Source organism: Geospiza fortis, unplaced genomic scaffold, assembly GCF_000277835.1.
Source record: "Geospiza fortis unplaced genomic scaffold, GeoFor_1.0 scaffold744, whole genome shotgun sequence".
In the NCBI taxonomy this organism is placed as follows: domain Eukaryota; kingdom Metazoa; phylum Chordata; class Aves; order Passeriformes; family Thraupidae; genus Geospiza; species Geospiza fortis.
This window is the reverse complement of record NW_005054617.1, coordinates 111758-132331: the sequence shown is the minus strand read 5'-3', so window position 1 is coordinate 132331 and position 20574 is coordinate 111758. Positions and strand designations below refer to the sequence as shown.

The 20574-nt window shown below is 42.2% G+C and overlaps 1 protein-coding gene across 1 annotated transcript in view; it reads left to right on the top strand.

Annotated features, from left to right (window-relative positions):
- Positions 1-4685: 4685 nt before the first annotated feature.
- Positions 4686-20574, top strand: part of ATP7A (ATPase copper transporting alpha) — a 26932-nt gene continuing 11043 nt past the window's right edge. The window contains exons 1-14 of the mRNA XM_005430302.2: positions 4686-5681; positions 8108-8597; positions 9737-10468; positions 11205-11411; positions 12369-12532; positions 13153-13314; positions 13950-14026; positions 14209-14434; positions 15403-15636; positions 16285-16376; positions 16891-17018; positions 17164-17318; positions 17617-17751; positions 19420-19614. Of these exons, the coding sequence (XP_005430359.1) occupies positions 5574-5681; positions 8108-8597; positions 9737-10468; positions 11205-11411; positions 12369-12532; positions 13153-13314; positions 13950-14026; positions 14209-14434; positions 15403-15636; positions 16285-16376; positions 16891-17018; positions 17164-17318; positions 17617-17751; positions 19420-19614 (3105 nt within the window). The 5' untranslated portion in view covers positions 4686-5573. The remainder of the gene's footprint in view (positions 5682-8107; positions 8598-9736; positions 10469-11204; positions 11412-12368; positions 12533-13152; positions 13315-13949; positions 14027-14208; positions 14435-15402; positions 15637-16284; positions 16377-16890; positions 17019-17163; positions 17319-17616; positions 17752-19419; positions 19615-20574) is intronic.

Here is a 20574-nt window from a genome sequence, read left to right as displayed (position 1 = left end):
GCCAGGGCTGCAGCGGGACCCGCGGGCTGTGCTCGGCCGGGAGCAGCCACGGTTCGGGCCTTGGCGCGCATGAGCTCCCTTGGAAAAGTCCCTCCTGTGCTCCTGTCACTGGCCAGAGAAAGTCTCGGAGCGCTTGAGTCACTGAGCTGCTGTTCCAATTCTGAGCTGCTCAGCTTGGCACTCTGAAATTCCTTACTTAGTGTTTATTCTGATGTCACCTTATGTCACCTTATGATGGCAGCGCTCTGTGCGCAAGCACCTTTTTCTAATTAAAAGCATAGCGTGGCTATTCTAGAAAAGGGCAAGTAGTTGTTGATGATGCTTTGGGGTGAAATCTCACAGAAATGAGCAAGAACAACACAACTGTTGCCTCCCCGTGTTCATGTTCTGGAAATTGTAAGTAGTGTAAAATTAAAATCTTTTGCGCAGTCAGCAAAGGTTGAGTTTCTGTACTTAAACACTTGTTGAATTATGTGGATGTAAATAGGCAAAGATTTGGTAGTGTGGGACTTTGTGTGTATGACAGTGCCCTATGTGAGCACAAACGCAGTTGGACTAGAATTTAATAATTATAATGTATTTTGTTAGACGAGAAAATTCCTGAAGCTTTTTTTCCTTCCCAGGTGGCAAAGCAGGGAAGCAAAAGCTAACATTATATGTAGTTTGCTGTCTTACTCTTCTCATTTTTACTGTATAATACATTCCACCTTGTTCTGCTGAGTACTTTGAGACTAAGCTGAAGATGGAGAAGCCCCCGTTGACCTTGGTATGCTTACATAACAAGGGGTTGTAAATTATATTCTACTCATAATATTTCCTATGGTTCTTCCAAGGAAACATTCACATTCTCCAAAAAGTTAAAGTATTTGCTAAGAATTTGTCTCAAATACTGTAAAACTCATTAGAAATGAAGCAGAATGTTTGCAATGTGTGCTTTTTTTTTCCCCATGCAGTTGGTATAGAAATGAATTCCCTGAGAGCAATTTCCATGCTCCGCTGACCAAGCAAGGCTTGTTAAAGTCTTGAGCAACATGAATTACAACCTATTTAAAGTGTCTCGTAGCTGTGACATTTATTGCAGATGCACAGTTTCTCTCTCAGTGATTAAGCCTCACCTACCCATGGGCCTATCATACATATCTCCTACCCAGTCACCCTTTCCAGTGGCTCTGTTTGCCCATGAACCCTATAAACCTCCTTCTTCCCTGTTGGACCCATCTCCTGTAGCACTTTTCAAGCCCAAGGGTTAGATGATGCAGCTTTTTCCTCTCCTGCCCTTTGCTCTTTTCCTTAGGTCCCTGCAGACACTGAGGGACAGGCACTTTTTTTCCATTTAATGTAAAAAGTAATTTAGCTTTCTGCTGCCATATATAGAGAAGCTAAGTAGCACTTGGCTATTTAGAAATTTAATAAAATCCAAAGGCTGTAATTAAACCTGTGAGATTCTGTTGCTGGCATTTGTGTGGTATTTGCCGAGCTGTGACCTCTTTTGACTTCAGCAGCTGTAAATTCAAGGTGATTATAAACTGGTGAAAACTGGAGCTGTGCAGGTAACCAGAAGCATCTGTCTTCCCTGGTTGTACCCCTGCTAATCCCAAAACTGGCACAAAATGTGTCTGGGGGACACAGAGCTCTGCTGCTCTGTGATGCCTGGCTGTGCTCAGATATTAGAAGCACCAAAGTGCCTTTTTAGGGTTAAATGGGACTCTTGGGTTTTTACTGGTCTTGTAATTTCCTCTTTGCATTGTTCATTGTTTTTTCAATTTTTTTTGATAGTGTGGGTTTATGAATTACTTAACTTTGACCTCATCAAGCCTTATTTCTTCAGATATTTTTCTTACAGTGACTGGTGTCACATCAAAAAACTTTTTATAGAGAGATGAATGAGTGTCTCAGTCACCTTGTGCTTGATCACTATTGAATTTTCCTTTCCATAGGGAGAAATTTCTGTTGGAAGTAGAAATCACCTCTTTCTGTTGCTTCATTTACTTCATAGAAGCACTAACTGACTTCCTTCAAGAAAATGGAACTAAATACTGGTAACTTGTAAAGGGAACTGCCTTTTCTTTGTGTTGTCAAATCCTGAAATTCTTTACTAGTTGATGGTAAAGGTGTTTTATAGATGGAGCAATTGGTTAAGAATAAAAGCATTATTTTTTTCTCTAAAACCTGTGTAATCTGTAACTTAGCATCTCAGGTCTCTCAGGACCTCAGCTTCAAGCCTTTTCTCTGTAAGAAAATAAATTATAATTAAAAGGATGTGTCCATGCTAACTTGCACAAGCCATTGATGTGGAATATATGGATTGCTGCAGATATTTTGACTTCTAAGTCTATTTTCTTGGGAAAATGTTAACCCAAATGAGGAGAATTGGGATTAAATTGTTAATATTTGTCTACCTTTTGTGTGCATCCAGTCCTAATTCATTGGTGTAACAGGTATTTTCACTCTGCTTAGTCATGGACTTCAGGAGGAAATATAACAAATATTTCATTCAAGTTTCAGCCAAATTCTTTGTACCTTGAAGCACTTGTAAGGGAGGCAGAACATCAGAAATTAAATGAATATGACAAGGTAGAATACAGCCTGAGATGAAATTTAGATTTAACTGGTTCTCCTGGGAATTTTGCAAGAGGAGGAAAAAAGGATTTGTCTATTTAGAGTCACTGTGTATAACCCTATATTTCATTTTGAGAACAAGATCTCTTTGAAGCTTCAGGAGCACTGGAAATCCAGACAGTTTGGCTTTTGGAAATTTCAGCAAGGCTATACAGAAAACAGAGTTTGAGAAGCAGCTCATTAACAGTTCAGTGTTAATAATAATGTGACTGATTGGAGAGACCATTAGATTTGGACGTGCCTCATCTTTTAGAGAACAACCTATTTTTAAAATTAGTGTAAAAACTGTAGCAACCTGCAACAAGGCAAATAAAAATCCACACTGGTTGTTTAAAATTAGTATAAAAACTGTTAGCAACCTGCAACAAGGCAAATAAAAATCCACATTGGTTGTCTTCACCACCAGCAGGGAGCTGTGGGTGATGCTCACGTCAGGGAGATCTGGGTCATCCTTAATGGAAGGTCAGAGAACAAAATGAAGAGCCAGTTTGGTCCAACAGATAAAATCTAGTGATGGAAGTTATGGTTTCAGTCTTAGTACTTCAGGGCCTTGAGGGGTAAAAAAGGAATAATAAATTTTAGGGTTTTTTTCTTCTGCCTTTATGGTTTTTGTTTTAATTTCAGCCTCTTCCAGGAAAGGATTTTCTCTGCTCTGTTTATGAATAAACACCAGAAGGGCAAGGAAACAGACTGAGAAAATGGAGGAAACACTTTGTCCATACAAGCTGTAATAATAATAGATGTGGAAAGAAATTTAATGTTATTTTTATATATTTAAACAGTTGGGTTTTGAATGCGTTGGTGGGCATTTGGTGGCAGTGCTGCTGGTTACTCTAATCAGTGTTTATTCAGTGTACTGTGAGTGTGGCTGTGTTTGTGTGACAGGGAACCTTTAACATTGTATCCTGGTTTTGTAAAAATGGATATTCTTGTACTTGCAGCTTGAGTCTCTTAAACCAAAGCCCAGGAGGGCAGGCAGGAGCTCAGCAGGTTTTCCCTGGCTCACAGCTGTACCCCAGCTCTCCTCCAAGGCAGCATCTTGCCAACCTTTGATTATTTTAGATGTCAGCTCACAGCCAAAGTGTTCCCTTACTTTATTTTTGTTTTCCAAGTACAGTATCAGGGCAGTTCAAATTGGTCATGTACCTGAAATGCTTTTAAATTCAATTAAATTTTTAATTTAATCTCCAAACCTTCCTGGAGGGCAGATTGGTTCTGTCTGGGCTGATTTTATTTAGTCCCATGTGCCTGGTTGTGCTCACAAAGTTCCCTGCACGTTTCAAGTGCTTTTTGCAACTTGATTTTTGTTTCAGCTTTGTGGGAATGTTGATGTGTCCCTGCCTGTGGGGTTACAGAGCTGTCCTTGTTTGCTGGGTGTACACTGGGCATTCCTTGGGGACAGCTGGGGGGGCACAGAGGATCTCATTTCCATGGCATGGCAGGACAGCAAGAGTTTCCTTAGGTAAATTAGTGGTTTTTCAGTGTTTTGTACCCCTGAGCATGCAGATCAGCCTGAGAAAGGAGCTGCTGTATGAAATTTGCTTAAAATATACTTTCATGTTGGTTGATAATTCTTGTGAGAGTTCTGCATTTCTGTCATGTGTGGCTATTCACACACAGATATTGAGTGTTTCCAATAACTCTGCTCTTGTAAGAGCAGGGGAGAAGTGAGAGCTGTAATAACTCCTCAGGTAGAGTTGTCTTATTTCTGATCTCAGCAGGGATGAGATGTATTTAATCTATTGGAAAAGTCAGTATTCCCAGTTTTATACTTCTTTCAGTGCTTGTTAATTAAGTTCAACATTTCATTTTGTGCATCAGGGAGGTAAACCACTTTCAATGATGAAACTTCCTTGTATTCTTACATGATTTGTGGCACATTTCAAAGTGAAAGCAGAACCCTCCAGGCCTTCCTGTAACAGAGAACAGTCTGGAAATGTCACCATGGAGCAGGAAAAATTTATTTTACTAAACATCAATGTAATTGAGTTTTCCAAGATAAGTCCTCAGGGTAAGAAAACAAGTTAAGCTTGTGCTTCACTTCAGCTCCTCAGTTACTCATCAGATTTTACTGCTGCTTCCATTGCTGCCAAACATTAACTGTGATCATTTCCCTGGTCACTGACCTCTCTGTCAATAAAACCTTGCATTACTTTTCTCAGCATATTAACAAAAAAATCTGGAGATTTTCTTCTTGTCCCCTCTTTCCCCCTCAGTCACTTAAGTTTGTGCATTGGGCAAAAGAAGTCCTTTCCATTAGCTGTCATTTCTACAAATTTCATTTAGGTTCAGTATCTTTTTCTCCTGGGCTTGTTTTTATGGGCAAAAGTAGTAATTAAACTCTTCAGAGGAGTAGAAATGAGACTTTCTGAATGAAGTGTGGCAAAAAGCTTGATTTGCTGCCTGGGCTAACTTCAGTGTCACTTGTTTTTGCAAATAGAAGGCAATAAATGAGAGAGAGATGTGGAAAAGCAGAGTTACCAGCTCTATCTGACATGCCATCCTCTTGTTTGGGTATTCCAAGAGCTGCTGTCCCTCTCTCTCTCCTGCTCCCCCCTATAATTGAATATCTCACACCAGTGAACCACAGCTTGCTGCATGTAATTAAATGATCTCCTGTGTATCCCAAAATTAATAATAGATGTCTGAACTCTTTCCTGTTTTGAGAATTCATGGGAACAAATACATGGAGTTTTCCATTCTGTTGATACCTGCTCAGGTTTTGACATCTACCAGAATCATGTGTGGTGAAGGAGTTCCTCTGTTAACCCCTAGAATCCCAGAATGGTTTGGATTGGGAAGGAAGGGACCTGGAAGCTCCTCTCACTCCAACCCTGCCATGGGGACTCCTTCCACTACATCTGTTTTATTTCAGTCTCTGTGAAATTCTTTAGGAACTGATGTCCTGATGGTTTTAGTGACCACCAATGAGCAGATCTGAGTAGAAATTCACCATGGAGGCAAAGTCTGTGTCCATCAGCGTGGAGGGGATGACCTGCAGCTCCTGTGTCCAGAGCATTGAGCAGCACCTTGGGAAGATGAATGGCATCCACAACATTAAAGTGAGTCTAACACTGCTTCTAGCAAAGGTTTGGATGAGAAACCGTGAGAAACTGTGCTCTGAGAAAGGAAAACAACATAGGGAGAGTTTATTTTGTATGTTTCTTGGCAGGCTGATGTTGGAGGTGCATTGGTGTATTTCTGGTAAATAAGAGAAAGCCAGGTGCTGGCTTCACTGCAGAGGGAGTTAAGTTATTGTTGCTCTTAATTGACTATCTGCTTTACAATTAACTCAGTATTGTGAGGTAATGGGGAAAAAAAGGCAAGAACAGGGTTTGTCCTAATTCAGGCTTTCTTTGCCTGACTTAGTTTTAACTTTTTTCTTAGCTCAGAGGAGATAGACTAACAATGTTGCTTTCTTCTGACATGGGCTAAATATTGGACTGTAGAATATTCCAGGGTGAGCTGATCATCCTTGCAGAATACATAATTTTACAGTAGTTTTAATAATGGAAGTAATTTAAAAGCTGGCAGACTTCCATGAATGTTGTGACCCAGCCTGTGGTAGAAAGAAAAGTTCTAATCACAGAAAACTGAGAAGTTTATTTATTTAGTGTCTGTGTTCTGAAAGCATCCTCCTACATTCTGTAGTTGTTGACTTTACTCCAAAGAAAATATTATCTTCCTGGTTTTATCAGCAGTTAACATCTGTTTTATGGGGATATCTTAGGTGAACATTTCCCAGAACTGGGTGCAATTTTAATTTGGGGTGTGTGTGATCATTGTCTGGAGCTGGTTTTGCAGGACCTATTGTAGTGCACTTCCCTGCAGAGCAGGTACTGCACAGCTCAGAGTTCCCTGTGGCCTGAAATAGGTGTTTGTGTACAGAAAATTTCCTGAAAAGCAGCAAGATTTACAAGACAGATAATTTTTCATCTTCCTTCAGCTGTAAAGGAGCTTTAATGTGAGTTTGGGCTGCCAGCTCTGAACAGCCCCCTGTGCATGGCCAGATAAATCACTAAGTGTCTGCAAGCATGAGCCCAGGTAAAGGCTAAAAGCAGCCTGTAAAATAATACCCCCAATAAATCTGATTTCAGAATCTTCTCTTTCTCCTTATTCTAGCAAAAGAGGTCATTTTGTCAGCCTTGTTTTCTCAGGTGATTTCTGAGAATACACAGGTGGCTTTGGATAGGATAAGGAGATTTATGCAATGTGCATTGCCAGTGTCTCTTACAAAAGGAATAAAGTAGGTTTTTAAAAGGACAGTATTAAAGCTTTTGTGTTTAGGTTTTTAGGTAAGTACCTTATCCCAAAGCTGAATGCTACTTCAAAAGATACATTGCAAAACCTTAGTCTGAGTAGAGCAGGAGTCTTAAGAAACTTTGAGGTCCTATTTAATAATTATCCTTCTTACAGCATCAGAGCTTCAGTCTAGGCAGATCAGTTGATTCAGAGAATTCTCTGGGAAGAGTAAAACAGGGATTTGTGTAGTGATTATGAATTAGGTCAGCAAGGGACATGAATGTTAGGTGACTAATACAGACAAACAGCTGCTTTTAGGTTATTCTGCAACGAAACCCATAAATGTCCATGTTGCTAATTCTGCTAAGGCTCATAATTGGGACAGAAATGAGGAAAGGTGGTTCTTAAAATGATTTAACTGATATAATTTAATCATGGCTGTGGTCTTTAGGTTGTACCTTTGCCCAGAGGAAAGATAGAATTGAATTGGTAATGTATTGGGCCTCTGGCAGGCATTGCTTTTTCCTTTTGGAAACTGCAGTTATTGTGTTTGATACATCATCTGCTGGGAGCAAATTAAATTGAGGCTATGTGTACCATCAGATGGCAAAGGTTATTACCAATGAGGATGTCTGTGGATCACCAAAGTGTACAGAGAGAGGAAAAACAGCTTCTTTAATGTTTGTCACATACCAGGTGTCTAAAGTGAGTTTTGGTGAAGTCTAATGCAGGTTTTTGGTCACAGCAAGTTACCAGCCTGTGCCTCCATTGCCTGGCAATGCTGGGCTCCTTTCACTGCTGCTTAAAGCTGTGGGTTTTTTCAAAGAGTGCTTTCTGCCATCCTTGTAGCCTGGGGCCAGTTACTCCTAACTGCATTAGAATTACTGCTAACTCATTCCAATTTCTTCTGTGGGCTGTTTTGCTCCAGGGGTTCAATTGGGTTAATCATCCTAATTGAAATGAATTTGGTTCTGGAAGTTTCATTTGGTGGTTGGTGCTGTCTGGGTGTTGCAAGTAGAAGTGGCCAGACAGACTCGGGATGCTGGGGCTGGGATCTGCTGTCTCCAGCCTTTTGGTGCACAGGAGAGCAGGAGTCACTCAGTGTGCCTTTGCTCTTTGAGGTGAGTAGTGGAGGTTGTACTGGAGGAGTGTTGCTAATCTTTGCAAGGCAGAGCAGTTTGCAGTGTGGTGCAGTCTCTCCCAGCTCTGGTGCAGTTTGCTCACTTGCTTTGTTTATCCCCTCCAGGTCTCTCTGGAGGACAAGAACGCCGTCGTCATCTACGACTCCAAGCTGCAAACCCCAGTGACTCTGCAGGAAGCCATCTGTGACATGGGGTTTGATGCAACCCTGGCTGATTCAAGCCCACAACCTGTTCTACCTGACACAATTTTCCTCAGCCTGCCTGCCCAGTCAGCCCTAACACCCAGGCAGATCTGTGCCACGCTGCTGAGCCACAAAGGGATCCTGGATGTGAAACTGTCCTCTGATCAAAGAACTGCAGTGGTGGCTTTCATCCCTTCCATCACCAATGGCAGGCACATTACACAGATGGTTCCAGGAGCAGATTTGAGCATCTCTGTGCCAGAGGTGACACCTGGAACGTGGGAGGATTCCAGCTGCTCCCAGGCCAGCAGCGCTGTGCTGCGCCTGAGGGTTGATGGCATGACCTGTCACTCCTGCACCAGCACCATCGAGGGGAAGCTTGGCAAACTGCAGGGAGTTCAGAGGATTAGAGGTAAAACCTTAGTGTGTTTTTATGGAAATTGAGGCTGGCAAATTGCAAGGAATTCAACAGATTAGAGGTGCAACCTTGTGACCGTGTTTACAGGGGTCTGAGGATGAGGGAAGAGACAAGGATCTGACTCCATGTTTCAGAAGGCTTGATTTATTATTTTATAGTATATATTAAGACTATACTAAAATAATAGAAGAAGAGATGTCATCAGAAAGCTAGCTAAGAATAGAATAAAAAAAATGAATAACAAAAGCTTGTGTCTTGGACAGAGTCCGAGCCAGCTGACTGTGATTAGCTATTAATTAAAAACAACTCTATGAGACTAATCACAGATCTACCTGTTGCATTCCACAACAGCAGATAACCACTGTTTACATATTGTTCTTGAAGCCTCTCATCTTCTCAAGAGAAAAAATCCTAAATAAAGGGTTTTTCATAAAACATGTCTGTGACATAACCTTAGTGAGCTTTATGTAAATTGAGGTTGGCCATGCTGTTTGCCCTCTGATGGCGTTGCAGGTTTTAGATGAGATAGCTGAGTGTGACAGTGACTCTTTGTGGGACCGGGTATTTAATTATGTTTTTAATGTGGACTAGAAATGAAGAAAGGGACCCATACTGTGGAAGGATCTGCCTGTTACGTGAGTGATGGTGTTCAGTGGTTGTTTTGCATTTGGTAGGCAGCCTGGAGTAGTCATGTTCTATAATTTTATTACCAGTTATAGAAATCTCTAATAACAGATGCCTTTTTAAAATTGTAATTAATAATAGTTCATGTTTTCTGTCCAATTAAAAATCTAAAAGGCAAGACCAGCTTACTGATATAGTTAGCTTTGGGATAAGTGTATTGCCATAGACCCCAAAACAAGGATAAATTCAGTAAGAAGTAATGATGCTATTTGTGAAAATCCTGAGGAAAGTGGAAAAATTTGAGGAGGAGTTGAAAATTGTTGTAGTACTAGACAAAAACTGGTTAAAGAACTAAGTTGTTTGACCAATGAAATCAATGAAATGTCCTTTCTGTTGCAGTTACATTTCTGACCATTTAAAGTGTTGCTGGAAAGCTTTGACAAGATCCTGTGATGTGGTTATTATGCTTAGGGCAGTGACACACACTTATTTTATTGATTAATTTCCAGTGTCCCTGGACAATAAAGAAGCTGTTGTTGTCTACCAGCCTCCTCTAATCACAGCAGAAGAAATAAAACAGCAGATTGAAGCAGCGGGTTTCACAGCAGCCTTCAAAAAGCAGCCTAGACCCCTGAAGCTCAGTGGGATTGACCTGGAGAGGCTGAGGAATGCTCAGCCCAGGAGCTCTGAGGCATCACAGAGAGAAAACTCCAGTGGGACTGGCACCAAGACAGTTGTGTTCAGAGTGGAGGGGATGCACTGCAATTCCTGTGTCCTCAACATCCAGAGCACCGTGTCGGCGCTGCCGGCGGTGGCAAGCGTCGTGGTTTCTTTAGAGAGCAAATCTGCTGCTATAAACTACAACCCAAGCTTAATTAGCATAGAGAAGCTGAGGAAAGCTGTGGAGAACGTGTCTCCAGAGAGGTTCAGAGTCAGCCTTCCTGAGGAGCATGAGAACCTGGCACTTTTCCCCACACTGGCATCTCCACTGAAATCTCACCCTGCTTCCAAGGATCCCAGCCAGCCCCTCACTCAAGTTGTTGTGATCAATATTGAGGGCATGACTTGTAGCTCCTGTGTGCAGTCCATTGAGGGAGTGCTGTCCCAGAAGGCAGGTGTGAAATCTGTTCATGTCTCTCTCTCAAATGGAAATGGGACTATAGAATATGACCCACTGCAAACAAGCCCAGAAGACTTGAGGTCCTCAATAGAGGATATGGGATTTGATGCATCCTTTCCAGGTAATGACATGTGACACTTTTACATTTACAAGGATTGTGCAGTTATGTTTAGGATTTGGTACCACTCTAGATAAAATGTAGCAGCTGACATACACTTTGTGCTTGCCAAGAGAAGCTTTGTATCTTCACTGCAGATGAGATCATTAAAGATAATGTGCACATCCTTTAATACATCAGATTGATTCAAATGATTGAGGTGTCTGGCAATATAAATATGCCAGATAAATGCTATTTTATGTCAGTAGCTGCAGAAGTGGTTGGGTGCTCACACTTAATCCTTTTCACCCTGATCCTGCACAAACAGCATCCTCTGAATTGCTGTAAGGAGCCTGTAGTTCCAGAGCCCCTCTCTAAGTTAAAAACATTGGTTTTGCTTATGAAACTGCACTTGCTTATAAGTTCAGCTTTGTGCTCCAGGTAAAGTTAATGAAACTGTATATGAAACTAAGATTGCAATGCAGAGCTTTTGCTTCCAGCTATAGGAGAGGACAAAGGATGTGCAACTGAACAAAGACAGTGAGGAAAGGCAAAATAGAAACAAACCAGTAAGTTAATCAGTGGCCCACCTTTGTCTTGTTTTGTTTTACTGACTCTGAACTCTAGAGGGGTGGGTCAGACTGACAAGGTGTGCACAATCACAGTTTCCATTTCAGTCCCAGAGATCAGCAGTGTGTCACAGCATCATCCCTCCCTGCACTGGCTGCTCACACTGGCACAAACTGTGTCTCCTTTGCAGCAAAGGCAGAGCTCCCTGTGCCCAAAGCTCAGCCCTGCCCTGAAGCACAGCTGGACTCTCACAAGCCTGAGCCACCCTGCAAAGTGCCCCCAGCCCACCTTGGCAGGCAGGAGAGCAAGACCATCTCCAAGTGCTACGTGCAGGTGACAGGAATGACGTGTGCCTCGTGCGTGGCCAACATCGAGAGGAATCTGAGACGGGAGGATGGTGAGAAGTCTGTCAGCGTGGTCTGTTACGTTTCCAAGCATTTGTTTGGAGAATCCTTCTGGCTTTTGCAGTGTTTTTAAGGGGTGGGTTGTCAGGGCAGGTGTTCCTCCTCACCTCTGGCCCATAGGGTGGAAGCATGGACATCCTTGCTGCTTTATGGACGTGCTGCCCAGACGTTGCTGTTGCAGAAGCAGCAGCTCCAGAGAATACAGAGGTCAAATAAGGGATCCTTTTGAAGGTAGAACAGCTCTTTCCTGCTGGAGGGAGGTTCCCAGGTGTGCACCTGAAAGGCAGATGTGAGCTTTAGGGAGCTGTGAGAAGGGACAGTGTGAGTGGATTAAAGGGACACAGGTTAATTTTAGCTCTGCAAGTCGGGGCACTGCTGTCTGTGATTATATTTGCAGGAACAAATGGCTGCATGACTGTGATTTAACAGAGTCATTAATGCAGACTGTGTTTAATTATCATAATGAAGATGGACAGGTTTCAAGTCAGCCTGGATTTTAATTTTTTTCATCCTAGGAAATGGATGACTCTAAATCCTCTCAGTGCCCAGTAGGATTGCACTGTTAGATCTCATACAGGCTGTCCTCATACAGGCTTTCTCATACAGGCTGTCCTCTAAAAAAGGCTGCAGGAAATGGTAAATGCAGATCAGAGAAATATGCAGCACTGTGGTTTAGCAGAGCTTCTTTTAAGGGAAAATAGGTATTTTTTCATATAGCATGGACAGAATGTTTGTAATGAGACTGTTAAAGGCATGCTGCTCATGTGGAGTGGTGCTTTATCTGTCACACCTGCACTGAGGTGCTGCTGTAGCTTCCAAACACGAGGCTGTTTGTCTTTATATACATGAAAGCTTTCCCAATTTCAATAAATTGTGTCGTGCCCTCATGTTACAATAAATGCAGGATGTTTCCTAAGCCTGATCTGCCACTCACACACTTTGTTTCCTAGGAATCCACTCAATCCTTGTTGCCCTGATGGCAGGGAAGGCAGAAGTGAGGTACAACCCTGCTGTGATTCACCCTGCAGCCATTGCAGAGCTCATCCGGGAGCTGGGCTTCGGAGCCACCGTCATGGAAAACTGTGGGGAAGGAGATGGAATTCTGGAGCTTGTTGTAAGCTGATCAGTAAACCCAAACCTCTTCACCTTTTATTGCTTTTATCTGTTGGATATGCCTGTGTTAGTGCCCACTGCCTAGAGTTGAATAGTGTAATAGAGGTTAATTTATAAAAAGTTAAATATAATGGTACATCAGGTGTGTATCACAGATTTTATCTGTCCTGCAAACTGTGCTGGCTTAAACTACTACACTGAAAATGCAGAGAAATATTCCTGTCTTTTTCTGTTTGCTCTTCCTGTTGCTAGAATTTACTTTTTTCTTTTTTTTTTTTTTTTTTTTTTTTTTTCTTTTTGAGGCTGAGTGTGACTGAGTGTCCCCAAGCTCTGAGACTGAATATCCAACCTTGTCCCTGTGCTCTGCTTCCTCTGGAAGGGTTGGAGGGGGCCCTGAGCAACTTGATCTTGTGGGAGGCATCCCTGCCCATGGCAAGAGTTGGAACTGGATGGTCTTTAAGGTCCCTTCCAGCCCAAACTATTTTTTGATTCTACAATGCTCACACCCCAGATCAAAGCAATAAATAATGCAGCATAGTCACAATGACTTTTCCTACTTGCTGAGGTGCATTTGCCAGGTAACCTGTGCTTTGCCAACAGGAAGGAATCTTTATTTTCCAGGTGAGAGGGATGACCTGTGCCTCCTGTGTGCACAAGATAGAATCCACCCTCATGAAGACCAATGGTGTCCTGTACTGCTCTGTAGCTCTTGCCACCAACAAAGCCCACATCAAATATGACCCTGAGGCCATTGGTCCTCGAGATGTCATACAAGTGATAAAGGTGAGTTTCATGTAGACACCGAGTCTCCTCAAATATCCAGTGTCCTTGGAAGACTTATGCACCCCAGAAATAGAAGGAAAGGCTGTTGAAGCAAAAAAAATAGATCACTCTCCTTCCATCTTCTTTCTTCTTAATGTTGGTTTCTGCAGCTAATTTGTATGTTCTACCTTAAAAATGCTCTGTTACAACTTTGCCTAAGTTTTTAAAAATAAATACTGTGAAAGCCAGGTCATGGTAGACTTGGAGATACCAGCTATAGGGTTGTAGAAAAATCAAGAACATTTATTTAAAAATAAAGTACTGCTGCAGGTGGGAGGTGAAATAAGTTTCTCAGCCTTCTCCTTCATTTTCTCAATTTCTGTGCTTTAGTAGCAACCATTTTGGAAAGCCACATTTTAGAATAGTATTTTGTTCCAGAAGGGTTAACTTCTACATCAGATTGCCTTTCTCTTCTTGAAAAGTAACTGAACAATAATAACAGACAATGGTAACTAAACAATAATAACACTTTATACCAGAAATGTTAATAAAGTTAATCAAAGGTAAGACTAGCACCATCAGTAATTTGGCAATAACTGAGCACAAAGTGCATTTTAGAACCGACTGTTCTCTTTTTTATTACTTTTTTCCCTTAGGATTTAGGTTTTACTACTTCCTTAGTCAAAAAGGATAGATCTGCCAGTCATCTGGATCACAAACAGGAAATCAGGCAGTAAGTATTCCCAAACATACTAAGATTCCATAAACATCTTTGATTCTTCTTTGTTACTCAACCATCAATTTATGATTTTTTTTTCTGTGACTGTGCAGACTTACTACTTAAAATATTCTCCAGCACTTGACTGCAATACAAGTGGTTTTTTCCTTTTTTTTTTCTCTCTTTTTAAATCTGAGGTGGAAAAGGTCTTTTGTGGTGAGCCTGGTTTTCTGCATCCCTGTGATGGGGCTGATGATTTACATGATGGTGATGGACAGCCAGCTCTCGCATGCTCACGCACACCACAACATGAGCAGTGAGGAGATGGAGGCCCTCCACTCCTCCATGGTCCTGGAGTACCAGCTCCTACCAGGATTGTCTGTCATGAATTTCCTGTCATTTTTACTCTGTGTCCCTGTACAGGTGAGTGGGGTTATGCCAACTCCTGCTTTGTTGGGCTTAAATGCTCAAATTGGAAGGTGATGAAGAAATTAAGTTTGAAAAGTGAATGCAATTGTGCTGATGTAAAATGCTTTTGAGGTTCTTATGTGCTTCTGCTGTTGCCAAAATAATGGGTGCTGGGGACTCCAGGGGCAGGGCAGGCTGTGGGGAGCTGCTCTGTGCTGGTTCCTGGCTTCTTTTTTTACCTCTGTCAAGGTTGGGATTGAAGGCACTGGAGATGGTATTTTGTGTTCAGACTCAGGTGTTTATTATTTCTTATTTGTGTTACAGTCTCACAGTAGTGAGTTCTGCAGTTCTTCACTAACAAGGTACAAAAATGGCTAACAGTCTTTTGTTACAAGGTCTTTTAAGGCTAAACTTAAACTGTCCAATTAAGAAATGATACCTAAATTATGTTCACTTTTGACCCAATAACTAATCACCTGAGGTCTGCAATGTGAACTTTTCTGTCTAATTACAAAATACCACCCAAACCCATGGAGAAGAAGGTGAAGAAGAACAACCAGCCACCACCCTAAAACCTCCATCTTGCCCCATATATATTGCTATATTCTAAAACCTTAAACTCTAAGTTTTCCACCCTGTGACATTACACACTTCTAATCAAACTATATACCCACAATCCCAGTGCTGTCAATCAATTTTGGAAGCCTTCTCCAAGGCCTCAGGTCAAATGTAGTATTCTCTTGTGGGTCTGTGCCCTTCAGCATAGAAAGTTTCAAATTCTCAGCATCCAGAGCTCCAGCAGCAGTGCACCTGAGGCAGCTCCTGAATCCCATTGGAAAGGCACTGGGAATACCCGAGAGTGCTGGAAAAACCACAGCCCTGGTTAGAGCTGGGATTATGTTCAGAGAAAGGGGGAAATTGCACAAATAAACTGGAAAAGCTGCTGCTGCTGTGTGCTGGAGCTGTGTGAAATGCCCTTGCAGGTGTTTGGGGGGTGGCACTTCTACATCCAGGCCTCCCGAGCACTGAGGCACAACACAGCCAACATGGACGTGCTCGTGGTGCTGGCAACATCCATTGCCTTCCTCTACTCCTTCATCATCCTCCTGGTGGCAATGGCTGAGAGGGCCAAAGTGAACCCTGTGACTTTCTTCGACACGCCCCCGATGCTGTTCGTGTTCATCTCGCTGGGCCGCTGGCTGGAGCATGTGGCCAAGGTGAGCAAACAGGAACCGCCTCAGAACCCTGGGAAAACTGTAGCCATGGTATTCTCTGAAAAATCCTTTCCTTAGGATTTTTTTTCCTGAGAAGCTGAGAGGCCTCAGGAACAGAGTGTAAACAATGATTATCTGCTGCTGTGGAATGCAACAGGTGCATCTGTGATTGGTCTCATGTGGTTGTTTTTAATTAATGGCCAATCACAGTCAGCTGGCTCAGACTCTCTGAGAGTCACGAGCTTTTGTTATCATTCCACTGTTTTCCTTGGTAGCCTTCTGATGAAATCCTTTCTTCTATTCTTTCAGTATAGTTTTAATATATCATTTTCTTTTAATATAATATATATCAAAAAATAATAAATCAGCCTTCTGAAACATGGAGTCAAGATTCTCATCTCTTCCCACGTCCTGGGACCCCTGTGAACACCACCACAGAAAACATCCCATGCAAAAGCTTTGCTGGGTTCTTTAACCTTCTGTGTCGTGAAATCATCTTTAATAACTGAACTAATAAAAGTATGATTTAATATCAGACTGTTTGCAGAAAATGTTTTGTTAAAAGGGTAAATTGCAATGTACACAGTTGTCATTTACCCAGCTTTTTGTTTCAATAGTATAGTCAGAAAAATGTGAAAATTATTATTCTAGGGTAAAACCTCAGAAGCACTGGCAAGACTAATTTCATTACAAGCTACTGAAGCTACTATTGTTACCTTGGGCCCTGATAACGTTCTTTTAAGGTATCTTGCTTTATCATTTGCTTTTTCTGTTGTTCCTTTTTTGTTGTTAATATGCTTAATTCACAGACAAATTTTACTATTCTATAGAACATACAGAACTATGAAGCAAGTAACTTCAGATTATGCTTAATTCACAGAAAAAGTTTACTATTTTATGGAACTATGAAGCAAATAATTTCAGATTTGCTGGCAGATAAAAATATTAAAATGCAGAATGAACACTGCTCTGCTTTGGTGTATTGGTTTATTGCTATTTTTTTCTGTGATAAGACAGAAAAATAAATAAAGTGGGTTTTCTTAAATAGATAAATAAAAGATAAAGTAGATTTTCTTAACTGGAAGGTAAATAAAATTCTGATAAAATAGGCCATTTCAAAGAGCACTATGACTTTCTTGTGATAATTTTTGTAAGCACTAATGCCAGCCAGTGGGGCTGTGCTTTGTGTGTAGTGCCAGCTCCTTTACTTGGGTCACTCCAGTTCTAGTCCCTTATGAAACCTTTGCACTATTGCAGTGAGGAGCAAGTGGATGTGGAGCTGGTTCAGCGAGGGGACATTGTCAAAGTGGTCCCAGGAGGCAAATTCCCAGTGGATGGCCGTGTCATTGAAGGACACTCCATGGTGGATGAGTCTCTCATCACAGGTCAGCATTTGCTTTTTCCAAGTGTAAAACTCTTTTCCTTTAAACAAATCTCCAGAGGGGAGGTTGAAGTTGATGTGTTTGGAGTTGGCAGCTGTCCCAAGGTACCTTTTTCAACAGTGCTGTGTCTGTTCTGCCCTTTGCTCAGGTGAGGCCATGCCTGTGACCAAGAAGCCTGGCAGTACAGTTATTGCAGGCTCCATCAATCAGAACGGGTCCCTGCTCATCTCTGCCACCCACGTGGGAGCTGACACCACCCTGTCCCAGATTGTTAAACTGGTGGAGGAGGCCCAGACCTCCAAGGTAGAGTATCACCCACTTTAACACTTGAGATTTGCTGTCTCATGCAGGCACCAGCACACCGAATCACTGCAGGGGTGGCTGAGGCTGCTTGGATTTCAATTGCAGCTGCATAATGAAGTTTCTTGCTGAGTAAGGACTCTGATCCTGTCTGCTGAGCCAAGTCTCATCCTCTTATTAAGTAAATCTCTAATTATGAAGTGTGGCAAGCCAAGTGTGCTGCAAGCAGCAGCTGTGATTCTTCTCTTCTGTGCCTTCAGACACAAACATGACGGTGCTGAGTGATGTTTCTCCTTGCCAGGCTCCCATCCAGCAATTTGCAGACAAACTCAGTGGCTACTTCGTTCCTTTTATAGTGGCTGTCTCTGTGGTTACCCTTTTTGCTTGGATTATAATTGGGTTTGTGGATTTTGAAATAGTGGAAAAATACTTTCTGGTAAGTAAATTTCTTTAAACACCTTCTGAAATATTTAATAAACAGCCTTATAGTTCTATTGGACTGCAGTGGTTCCCTTTCTGGATTACCCTTGCAAGCAGTTGCTCACTATTACTGCTCTTGTTAGTACATTTTTACATTATGTATTTTTTATATTGTATCATTCCTGCAGTTGTACTAGAAAAGAATCCACAGTAATTAATCAACTCTTGTGAGTTAGGATTTTAAGAAAAGGTTATTTAAAAGAAATACTAAACATCAAAAATTCCCCACCATCCATCCCTCCTCTGTGGGAAAAAGAAGTCCCTCCTGTCACAAGCTCCAATTATATATGTAGCTGTGTGTAAATTCATCTTGGCAATCAGTGGACTTCATCTTGGTTACAAATTCCAGAGGAGAGCTGGATCCCAACTTGGACTTAAGTGTTGCTCAGGTCACAGGGTTTCTTGTTTCAAAACTATTTCTGATTAGAATTTCTCTGTTTCCAGGAAAGCCATCTTCATACCTGCTTTTTTTGCACCTTAGTATATATACATATATATATATATATCTATCTTTGATACAGTATCTTTTATTACAGTGCATCATTAAAGAGTTGTAGCATGTGGTGTCTTGTTTAGGGAAATGTCCTATAAATAAAACAGTTGAGGAGAATTCACAGAATCACAGGGTTGGAAGAGACCTTCAAGGTCATTGAACCCAACCCAGCCCCAACACCTCAGCTAAACCCTGGCACCCAGTGCCACATCCAGGCTTTGTTAAACACACCCAGGGATGGGGACTCCACCTCCCCAGAACTTTATCACCTTTCTGTAAGAAACTTTTTCCTGATATCCACCCTGTATTTCCCCTGGTGCAACTTGAGGCTGTGTGCTCTGGCTGTGTCAGTGCTGCTGCAGAAAGAGCCCAGCCCCAGCTGAGCACAGGCACCTTTCAGGAGCTGTGCAGAGTGATGGGGGCAGCCCTGAGTCTCCTTTTCTCCAGGCTGAGCACCCCCAGCTGTCAGTGGGTACATGCAGCTATCAGTGGGTAGATGCAGTGTTGTGAGGGTCCTCTGGACGAGGTGAGAGATGAGAATTTGACTCCAAGTTCTCAGAAGGCTGATTTATTGTTTTTTGATATTATATTATATTAAAAGAAAATTATATACTAAAACTATACTAAAGAAAGAGAAAGGAGACATCAGAAGGCTAGAAAGGAATGAATTATAAAAACCTGTGACTGACCAGAGAGTTTGACACAGCTGGACTGGGATTGGTCATTAATTAAAAATAATTCACATGGAACCAATCAAAGATGCACCTGTTGGTAAGCAACCTCCAAAGCACATTCCAACCAATCAGATAATTATTGTTTACATTTCTTTTCTGAGGCTTCTCAGGAGAAAAATCCTAAGGCAGAGGGATTTTTCATAAAATATCGTGGTGACATAGTACAGAACACAAGTTGGTTAATTAATCATTAATTTAATCATTCACCTTAGGTTTTGCATACTTTGCTGTGTGCATACATTAGCAGATGTTTCCAGCTTCCAAGACAATGCGTAGCCAAATGCATTGTTCTTGTTTGATTTCTCCCTGACCCACTCCTCTCCCAAGACAATGCACAGCCAAATGTGTTGTTCCTGTTGCTTGATTTCTTCCCTGACCATCTCCCCTCCATACCCAGGGCTACAACAAGAGCATTTCAGCAGCAGAGGTGATCATCCGCTTCGCCTTCCAGGCCTCCATCACGGTGCTGTGCATCGCCTGTCCCTGCTCGCTGGGCCTGGCCACCCCCACTGCTGTCATGGTGGGCACGGGCGTGGGTGCCCAGAATGGCATCCTCATCAAGGGAGGGGAGCCCCTGGAGATGGCACACAAGGTGGGTACCCCAAGGCTGCCAGCCTGGGGGTTTTGCCAGCTCTTTGGAGGAGGTGATGATGGAATGTCCGGTGTTGTATTGCAGTAAATTGTGGTGGTGTTCACAGGGGTCCCAGGACGAGAGGAGTTAAGAGGATGCTTAGGGTTAGGGATAGGGCCAGTATGAACAGGACTATGTTTATTACTTGTTGGGGAAGATGAAACAGGAAAGCCTTATAAATATGATTGTCTGGCAAAAGATTTTGGGAATATAGAAACTATAAGTGAGATTGAAATGAAAGCAAGCTTTGAGATACCTCAGTTACTGAACAACTGGAAACCAATGGTGTGGCCAGCTGAAGGTAATCCCCTTTTGATGGAACAACACCCTCTGCTTGCAGACAGGCCCAAGGGTCAGAGCAGACCCTACAGCTTGGCAGAAGGGGGTCAAAGAGGAGTTTTTAGAGTTTACAATATAACACAGTATGGTAATGTAATGATTCTTATAGGCTGAATCTAACTGCTGTAGGATTTGTATACTGTACTAGATTGGTTAGTGAGAATTAGAATATTCACCACAGAAGAAGATTTATTATATTGTAACGGGAACCTCGTGCTCTTACCCTCTTACTCTCTTACCCTCTCATCCTCTCTCCCCCTCTCTTCTCTCAGCCTGCTCTGAGCTGTGGCTGGCAGCTCCCAGCAGGGCCCTGCACCCAGGCCCTTTGCAATAAACCACAAGTTCCACAACCGGGCTGCAGAGATCTCTGGTCTCCATCCGTCTCGACCGTCCTACCCCCCGACACTCCTACAATTACTCTTCTCTAGGTTTAAACCAGAGTCTAAGGATTGGAAGTCGATTGTAATTAGTATACTAGAAGAGTAAGATCCTCATCAATAGATAGAAATGTAGAGTAATAATCATACGACGTCTACGAAGTGTCCGTATCAGGCGGCTGCTTCAAACCCGAAGTGGTGATTT